Source organism: Ips typographus, linkage group LG1 (genome assembly GCF_016097725.1).
Source record: "Ips typographus isolate SLU linkage group LG1, UJ_Ityp_2.0, whole genome shotgun sequence".
Taxonomy (NCBI): Eukaryota; Metazoa; Arthropoda; class Insecta; order Coleoptera; family Curculionidae; genus Ips; species Ips typographus.
The window spans coordinates 29,613,892-29,623,873 of NC_138422.1; the positions used below are offsets into that span (position 1 = coordinate 29,613,892).

The following is a 9,982-nucleotide window of genomic DNA, read 5'->3' on the forward strand; positions in this document are numbered from 1 at the left end:
GCAGAACTTGTTTTGAGGGCAGAAGCATCTATCCCTTATAAAAATCTTACATTTTGTGGCACTGGTTTAGTATAATATGGTCATTTCATAACATCTTACCAACATAAAGAGAATATAATAAAAATACTTTAGTTTTCTTACAGTATTTATTAACTATACATTATTTATGGACCGGTTAATAGTAGTCAAATCAATACAGTTCTGTAACTAAATCACTATTATAAAACGGTTAGTAAAATACTTTTACTTAAAAAGTTATGGAATATAAATCGTACAGCTTTCTCAATTATTGTATTTAAAGCAACTAAACTTGATGATGATTGTGAAGGTTACACAGGCTGTTGTTTGAATTAGCAGTTACAAAGTAGCACATCAGTAAGGAATGACGCCAAAAACTTTTACTAGCTGATTTAAAAAGTTATAACCTCTTAAGCTAGGATTCCACATTGCAAAACTTTCTCACGCACGCTGATTTTGCTAATCAAATGTCTCCTAACAATGTGCAAAATCTGTTGCTGGAGGAAGCTTTGTAATGCAGAATCCCCCAGGTTGAAAGTTCTTACTTACAGACTTACAGTTTGTTTGTTAGGAATTTTATAAACTTGCTAATTTTTTTATACTTGGTTTATTACATAATTGGCATATTGCTGCTAGAAAGACTATTATTTACAGTGATTTCTAGATACTACTGCAGGGTTGCTTCATAAAACTTTTAAACTAAACGATAAGTAGTAGATATTTTAAGAATCAAAATTGAGTTACATTGTACACAAATATGATGGGGATTGATGTAGTATGATCCAAAATAATTTTTTGTTCAACCGATCTGAAGCCGCAGCTCGAGAATATTCTATAACCGTTGAGTTTATTTATTACTTTCAGATATTACACTGCTATTCTGGTTCAATATTCTCGATTACCATTTCAGAATATTTCTTTTGCTATATTTAATTCATGTCAAAAATTAAATGACATAAAAAAATATCTTTTTTATTACTATACACACTTTAATTTGAAATAATACTAATTCTACATCACCAATTAAAATAACTTAAAAAAACTTACGTTAGGAACTCTGACTAATCAACAAAACAAATATTTTGTAGATAAACACTTACAGAAAAAAATATTGGCATCAAGAAAACGATTAGCAATATTTTAGTCTTGGAGAGTATTAACATTTTATCTCAAACTTGTAAAAACCTAATTTCTGGTTGTTTTATCAGTGCAAAGAATTGTAATTTATAATAAATTAAGTCCAACAAAATAACTTTAGTTTTATATCACATTTATGAAAGTTAGTACATCTTTGTTTATACATTTAAGTGTTCAAAAATGCATTTATTTTGAAAAATCAATCATCTAAAATCTTGTACATTCTGTGTTACTGAACTGAGTATGGTATCATTGCTTATAAAGTGACTGCAGATGCTCATCTGCTCTTTTCAATCAATGATCATCTGTCGAATTAATGATTTTTTTTAATGTATCTGACACCTGCCCTCCCAACAAACCCCTCTGACGTCAATGTAGAATGAGATAAGGGCGAATTTAGGCTTTACTTGTATAAAAGTCGTTTTCTAACGCCATCTTTGGTGTAATGGGAAAACGTTACATCAGGTATGGAAATTTGAAAATTATTATCATGATTGGAATAGAGAACTAATGCAAATGCAATGGAAATCAACTTTGCAAGTGACTTGTGCATGCCAAAACGGATGTGACGGCATTTGACAGTTGGTCATAACACTTTAATCAGACTTCCTGAGGAAGTGGTAACATGAGCTGATGTTGACGTCACATTCCCTTTGGCACATTAAAACATAATTATGCCCTATCTTTTTCGACAGTATTGATTTACAATAGTTCTCTCTTCCTCTCATGGGATTCCTATACAGGTGTGGTAAATCCAAAAGCGACCATAGGAAAACCGTGTAACGGACAGAGAAACGTAGGTAATTGCATGCGCGGGAGAAAGACAGAAAACGAAAAAAATATCAAGTAGGCCATATTTTTAGCGCGTTGTTGCCAAACGCCGTAAGTAAGTTTGTCGAGGGTATTGAATACTTACGGGGTTTGGCAATAGCGCGCTAAAAATATGGCCTACTTGATATTTTTTTCGTTTTCTGTCTTTCTCCCGCGCATGCAATCACCTACGTTTCTCTGTCCGTTACACGGTTTTCCTATGGTCGCTTTTGGATTTACCACACCTGTATGTATAATTGATAGTAAACTGTACATTGACAAAAACAAACAAGTTGCTTGTTTATTGCAAATCAGTGCAGATTTACTTATTTTCTTAATCAGGTGACTGAACTGTTGATGAAAATATAACATTGCATTTTCCTCCGAGTATAATGTGACTCAAGGTATCACCACTATACCCCTAATAACATAAATATCAATCATACGACTAGCTTAAGCGATTCTTCTTTAATCCAAATTTGTGATACACACCTAAAGATATTTTGCGAGTACTGTACACGACGTCAAGTCAATGGAAGGGCAAGAGAAAATTCTTAGTTAGATTAAAATATACAGGGTTAGTAAAAAAAGTGCGACAAAGATCACAACAAAAAAATGAATTTATTTACTAACACCGTGTATTTAAAGTTTAAACCAGTTTATACATTTCAATTGAACAAAAACACGTTATTTTCTATATATTTATCGGCAAATATATGGAATGCATCGCTTGAAATATAAATATTAGTCAAGTACAGTTGGATCAAAGATTCTTTGCCTTTTGTTTTAAATGTTTTATTACTAATTTATAAGACTTACCTTGAAAGAAGTAGTTCTGGACAGAGTATAGTGTTACTGTCTCTTTTAATGGGCTTTGATTGCACGATAGATTTATTCCCCTAAGAGTACACCGACGACTTCATCGGGGCAAAACCTCCCATTCGTTACTATAAAAATGCTCATACCACACTAGTAATGTAAATGACTATTATCAATTGGCCGCTATAAGTTGTTTTTATTGCAATTTTTTTATTTATAATTTCATATTCTAACTTTTCACAAAGTAAAAAATAAAACCTAAAATGTTATAAAAAATACATCCAAATAAATAAAAATATTTTGACTGACACATTAACGTTTAGAACATACACGATATTAGAAAGAGAGACTCGCTTTGGATAAAGGTACAGCAATAGAAATCACAGTCTGCTTTGCTCTTTATTAATAATGTCAATTTGTTAATGATAGAGTGTGCCATCAGATTTTCCTATAGTTGTGTTCCCCACTATCATTAGTATGTGTGTGAATTAGCAGCTTAAACTTTCACATGCCACTTCATTGACTTAACAGGACAGCTTTTTGTAACAGCTGAGATATGGACAAGCACATTTAAAAACTTGAACCGAAAACCAATTTAATCTTGTTAATACTGCTTCGTCGAGAGAGTATCAGTCAGAAGGCTCCTAGGTTAGTTTTAAATAGTTTAACAGGTCTCAACTAATATTTATACGGATGACAGCCTATTTGGGCACTCCATTCATACTTGAAGGCGATGATGCATTCAATGACGATAATCTGCTTCTAGAATAAATATGTATTAAACTATTTAAAATGTTGCTAAAACAGTGTTTTATTTTTCAATTATTCATCTAGTTTTATTTACACTAAAAATCAAAATCTTATTTTAAAACTACGTTACTTATTAAAAACTTACTACAACTAAAATACTGGAAAAAATCTCACTTTCACAGATGCATTAACGGTGTTGTACTCACCTCAGTTCGTTATTCTGAAGTTCCCTATAATCTAAGCGACGTTCTAGGCCCTAGAACCAACAATTAGGAAATTACAAAAATAAATTTACGTACCCGGAGACGTGTAACCAATGTTATTGCTAAAAACTACTAAAAGGACAAATTTTGATTCTACGTTAAATGACATTCCCTAACAAATGGCCGCAGAAAATATTTTTTTGTTATTACCCCAAGTTTCTGAAACATTACAATGATTCTGGCCACTGATCATTCAAATGACGCGAATGAGAACATCGGTGTAAGGATTGTCACAACAGAACATAACCCAACCCTTGTATCTAACCAATCAAAATGGTTTATTTTGTTGGAATGACAGTTGTTACTCAATTTGATTGGTTAGAAGCAAAAGTTGTGTAGTGTTATGTCCTATTGTGGCATTTTATAAATCCCGCTTCATGGAAAGCAATTAATCTACTTGCTAAAACCTATTTGATGGTAATTATCCACATCCTTGAGCTAAATAATTAAAATATAACATTTCGTTACGTTATACTACTAAAGTAGAAATATTTAAGCAACCAAAACATCATCTATTCCGTTTGCAGTCTATACAGCATCAAAGATTACCCTTTGCCATACTTTAGTAAAAAAAAGATTTATATGTACAGGGTGTTCCAGTACAATTGAAGAAATAATTTGCAGAAGTTTTCGTCTTTTTTTGCCCCAAACCACTGATAACAATGATATTTTTTAAATAAGGTTCATAAATTATGTATTAAACTTCTGCAACGATATACAAGTTATTTTAATAAGTACAACATAATATTTACATTGAAGGTTTTGTATTATTATTTTAGTAGTAATTATGAAAATTTGTATACTGGCCTGGTAATCTACGCACCTAACTACAACTACTACTGCCAAGCAAACTGCCATCAGCGTTGCAAACTGTACATTTTATCTGTCCGCACTGGGAGCAGAGAAATCGCGCCAGCTAAAAAGCATCATAAAAATTTGCTTCTAAACACACAAAAATATAAACCAAAATGTCATGCATCCAATCACACAGGTACAATAACTTTGCAAAAAAGTAAGTGATTTTCAACCATGCACGTCTTAGGGAAAATTATGGTTCAGCTTACCCCCACTTTACGTATTAAATCGCTGACAATGTTCAGAGCCATCACTCTTGATGCTGGTGATAAAGGCGCCTGATATTCTCCTGAAATAATAAGGCAAATAGTTATTGGTATGTATGCAAATATGTAATATTGTTAATAATATCAAAGTATGGATTCGACTAGTGAACATTGCTGGCAAGTTGTCAGTCTGGTTTTCCTTTGTATTAGGTAGACTCCAAAGTTTGCAGCAATCGAGGATGAAATATTAATCACAGTAGAAAATAGTATTAACTCATAGTGGCTTTGTCCGACAGCAACTAACCCCTGCGGGTACTTTTTTTTGTTTTTCTAAAGCAAAGACATTTGAAAGCAGTGATTGAAGTGTGTAAGTTGCATAAGCTGAATCACTATCCACTATGCATACAAAAAAATACCAAAAATTGATCTTCTATTAACTAGTGCATTGAAAACGCCATACAAAAACCAAAGTCAACCAACTAATACAGGAACCCTCATTCCAAAAGGAGGAATCCAGCCATTGTTTTAAATTTTACGGACCAAAAATCCTCAAAATCAAAATACTCATAAAAAATGGAAAGGTACTTGGAACAGAATCAAGATAAGTTAGAATCAACTTCACGTAGTGTAATCTTGTAGTAGTAGTAGACTTTGTGTAAAAACTTTCTCCAAGTTGGTGTTTGTTTTGGTAATATCGTTTCTGATAATTAGTCAAAAAGCTTTCTTTCATTGTCATTTTCTTCCTCTTTGTCCTAAATAATGACAATATGTTTTTTTTTATAACAAACAAAAATATTTTAAAATGTCTTGTCAAACGATGCAAAATTTAAAAATACTGCCAAACGGGTAAGACCAACTACGGAACGGTATGTTTGATACCATATAGTATGCAGAACTCTTTAACCCAGAATTTCAATCGAGAACCTAAACGGATGATGACATATCACCGCAAACCACGTATTTTTTAAACGAAAAACAATCACTTTTACCTGCAGATCAAATATCAATTTCTAGGGCCAAGGACACTTGCACTTGACTTGACAAAATATAAAAACAGGTCCTCTGAAAAATCATCACACAAACCGAAACTGGGGTTCTAGACCGAAAATTTAGTTTATAGTACGGAATAAAAAAACAATGTTGACACAAAAATTGCCATCCATTAAAGTGTAAAGCATGAACATTAATTTTAACGAGCACATGCATATTAAAGGGATGATATACATGCAACAAGACTCAAACACATTTAAATAAAACAAAAAAAAAAAACTATTACAAAGTTTTATTTACAATAATTTGATATAGCAGAAAAATTGGAACTATGCGTTTTACTAAGTTAGACTAAGATTTTTATAAAAAAAATAAACTATCTCTTTATATCTTAATATGTTAACCTTACAAAATATTTAGGCGAGTGTTATTCAAAATACTTGTGTTAAATACTTATCATTGTTGAAAACCGACTCTCTAAAATTTGAGGTTGTGAGAGTTGAGTTTTTGTATATTAATTTCTTACAACCATATCTATATACTTATTATTCCAAACTGTCTTGTACTTTTTCTAAGCTAACTACCAATAATACAATTAATTTAATTTTTTTTTTTAAAGCAGATTAAATTCAGTCACTGTAATTTCAAGTTGGTTTTTGAATAACTAGGTAACTTGCTGGTATACTGTTTCTATTAACAGTAACCTTGCATTTTACCTGCCAATCAGCTGATTTTGATCCCTAAACTCACCTGACTGTGCTACTTATTTTAGGTGGGCAGGGGGGAGAAAAATCTTGAGTAATATTTGTTATATTAAATTAGAAGACAACACCCTGCATTTATCTTACCAAACTGCAGATGTCTGCAGTTTGGTGACATATGCCAATGTTTTGCTAAAATTAAAGTTTAGTTTAGTTTAAGTTATTAAAGGTTTAAAACGGAGTGTTTAAAGATAGAAATCCTACTCTCATTTGAAAGTTTCGTTTTGTTAATTGAACTACTAAGATAATTACGTCAACCCCACCCAAAAAAAAAGGTGCGTGCGTTTATGTAAAGCTAAGACAACAGCTTGAAACAAAATCATTTTAAATTAATGCAAAAATTTGGAAAAAAAAACCGTTGAATAGGGGTTTCTTAATTTTGAAGGGCAAATTTTTAGAGAAGAAATCAAACATACAAAGTGACACTAAAAAGTGGTTTAAACGTTAATTTTTCAAATAGAATCTAGATAATATTCTATGCTTATTAATTACTAAATTAAAAAAGTGTGAATTTTGTTCCAAACTTTTGCCACCCCACTGTTTTCTTTATTATCATCTATTCACAGCCCAAACCGTGGAGAGTCGGTTCAATAAAAAACGTAAGAATGTAAGCTAAAGATCATATATACAAAATATATGTTGAGTCTTGTTACTTATTGAAAAACATTAATAGGAAATGCAATTAGCGTCATAATACCCAAAAGTAACTTTTCTGTTTTACACTACATCATAAATAAACAATAACTAAATGTAAAAGTTACTTTCAGGAACAACAAATCAATAAAAAAGTGTTTGCACTTTTTCACTGACTATTAAAGGAACTATGAAGTATTAGCTTCAATCACATTAAACCACAGGATAGAGAATAGACTAGATAAGATCAGTAAAAATGATAAAACACTAGGAAATGCCATACAAATCCTAACTGCACAACATCATAGAAATGAGAATGGTTATTGGTACACACTACATAAATCATACCAAATCAAAGGGAAGGAAAATGTGTTTTGGAAAACAATCATGCTATCTGCGGGTAAGCTAGGCATCTTTTTTGCGACAAAAGGTCGAACGAAAGCTTCGGTAAGCCTTATTAAAACGGTTTATCTTACGTTTGGCCGGCGAGGTCTGTGTCTCGTTCTCTTTTAGTCGGTTGTCAATCGGTGAACTCTTAAATCCATTCATATATCGTTCGTTGTCGGGCACCCGTTCCTTATCTTTCGCAATAACTTCTTGCTTTAAGTCTAAAAAAAATTGCCAGAAATGATTCAATGGACAAATAAAATTGCACAAACCCTAAAATCATGATTTATAGGCTTATTACCTCTCATTTCATCAGCCATTCGCTGTAATTTCTCGTTAAGGCACTCCTTTTCATCAACCTCATTCTCAAGAAGTGCATTCTTCTCTAAAGCCGAATTTAAAGCTTGCTCAAAACCTGCCATAGTCTCTTCAATTATTCGCCTAGACCTTTCCAAGTCATCATTGCACTTCTCCAGTTCGATTATCTTCTTTAACAATTGCTGTTTTTCTACTTTGAGAGAGTCGATTTCTGTCTGTTGGTTAGCCGTTTCTTTATAATATATGTCCAATTTTACCTAAATGTTTAAATCAAAATTAATTTTTAGCTTATTTCTGATTTTATAGAGTCTTACTCTTAAAGCATCAATTTCGTTTTGTGATCTGTTATTAATCAGGGTTAGTTCTTTAATTTTTCTTTCATTCTGATCTATTGTTGATTCATATTCTTTCTCTAATTGCTTGGAGTCTGCCATATATTCATCAGATTCTCTCTGAACTTGATCCAATCTAGAATATTTCAAATTGAAAATAAAATCAGTTTTTGATATTTAGAGATAAATCAAAATTATTTTACTGTAGCCTTTCAATATTCAAAATACTTAAAATTAAAGTTTATATGGTGAACAGTTATAATCAAAAACTCAAATGTAAAAATGAAATACCTAATTCTTAGTTATTTATATATTAATCAGGTAAGACAGTTTGGGTTAAGAACTTAAACAGTTTAGAACTTAGACAATTTTTGCCTTATGTGGCCCATGACATTTTAAGCAACTACTCAAAAATAGTTGCACTGACAACAAAAAAAAAAAGATAAATATTGTCTGCAACTGTCTCATTTACTCAATATTGACTGGGACCAATCATATTGGGATATTGGTTATGTACCAAAAAACCTTGACTCTACTCTACCTGTACAACAGTAATAATTATTGGTCTAATAATAACATTTTAGCATCCAAATTATTGAAAATAGTAGGCTAACATAAGCTACATTTTAAAATAGAAATGAAGAAGATTAAACAAAAATAGAATGACTATATGTATATCTAAAATTAATTAAGCAGCCTAGTGAATACTCTTAAACAAATAAGCTTTTCTTAAATTGTCATTTTACTCTTTTAAAATGTGTAGATATATTTCAAGGGTACTTAAGCCTTTCCCAACTTACAAGCTGGTGCAGGGGGATGCACTGGCTAAATTTCTTAATTTTTTTAACAACAATTTTTCAAACATTATTACACAACATAAATGTATTGAATTTACTCATCTATTTGGATACTAAGGCATTTTTTTTCCTGTATAAGTTATTCCTAAGGAACAGACCATATGCTTCTATCAAGCAGCACTCTGAGCTCATTTATGCAAAAAAATATTTGGCCCCTTTATCCCCTGACCCCTTAATTTGTTTTGTTTGACCCAGAAGACAAGCATTTTGCATCACTATTAAACTTAACTGTAAAATAAGCTTGGCAATATGAGTATTAATTTAAATTAAAAATACACTGTTTTACAGGGTACTTACTCTTCCTTGTACTCAGAAGCCAAATTTCTCCAATACTTGATTTCCTCATCCTTGTTAGTAAACTTTGGTGGCTGAAGACTCACACTCATTTTGAATAACACACTTAAAGACAGGAGCCAAACTAAAAAAAAATAATTTGAACTACAGGCATGCATGACAACTAAGTAACTTAAGACAAATTAAGACGATTTGAGAAATTCTGTGAAATTGGTTGAGAAAACGTAGCTCTCAGATGTAGGGGAGACGTAAACATGAGTCACTTTCGCCTGGCACTCCAACTAGTACCAGTACCAGTATGGGAATAAAATTATCAATATAAACGTTCACCTGTCTAAGAAAAACAACCGCGGAAATCAAATATACAACATTACCAATACAACACAACTATTTTATTATAACGCGATCTAAAAACAATTTTTACTTACTGGAAATTTGTTAACTTTTGCTTTGTTTTTAATAAACTTTTGAGTCGTTTGACATCTCAAAATATTAATGCCACTGCCACTGTCTTACTGTCAAAACTTTGACATTCAGTTCCTAATCACATTT

The 9,982-nt window shown here is 31.6% G+C and overlaps 1 protein-coding gene across 6 annotated transcripts; it reads right to left on the minus strand.

Moving 5' to 3' along the window:
- Positions 1–51: 51 nt before the first annotated feature.
- On the minus strand, positions 52–9,928 carry LOC145723956 (nuclear distribution protein nudE-like 1-A). 6 transcript variants are annotated; one of them, XR_014176896.1, is made up of 9 exons: positions 9,859–9,928; positions 9,434–9,554; positions 8,262–8,415; positions 7,931–8,204; positions 7,719–7,850; positions 4,862–4,941; positions 4,621–4,713; positions 3,741–3,790; positions 52–3,543 (listed from the first exon to the last, which is right to left on the minus strand). XR_014176896.1 is itself a non-coding variant. In XM_081972015.1 (8 exons), exons 2-8 carry the CDS (start codon positions 9,520–9,522, stop codon positions 3,486–3,488), a joined length of 837 nt encoding a protein of 278 aa, XP_081828141.1. In that variant the 5' UTR covers positions 9,523–9,554; positions 9,859–9,928; the 3' UTR covers positions 52–3,485. The 6 variants fall into 6 exon arrangements, 3 of the variants coding, with proteins under 3 accessions (XP_081828141.1, XP_081828131.1, XP_081828135.1); XR_014176894.1 differs by having other exon boundaries at positions 52–3,546; XR_014176897.1 differs by having other exon boundaries at positions 52–3,546; positions 4,605–4,713.
- Between the last annotated feature and the right edge of the window lie 54 nt (positions 9,929–9,982).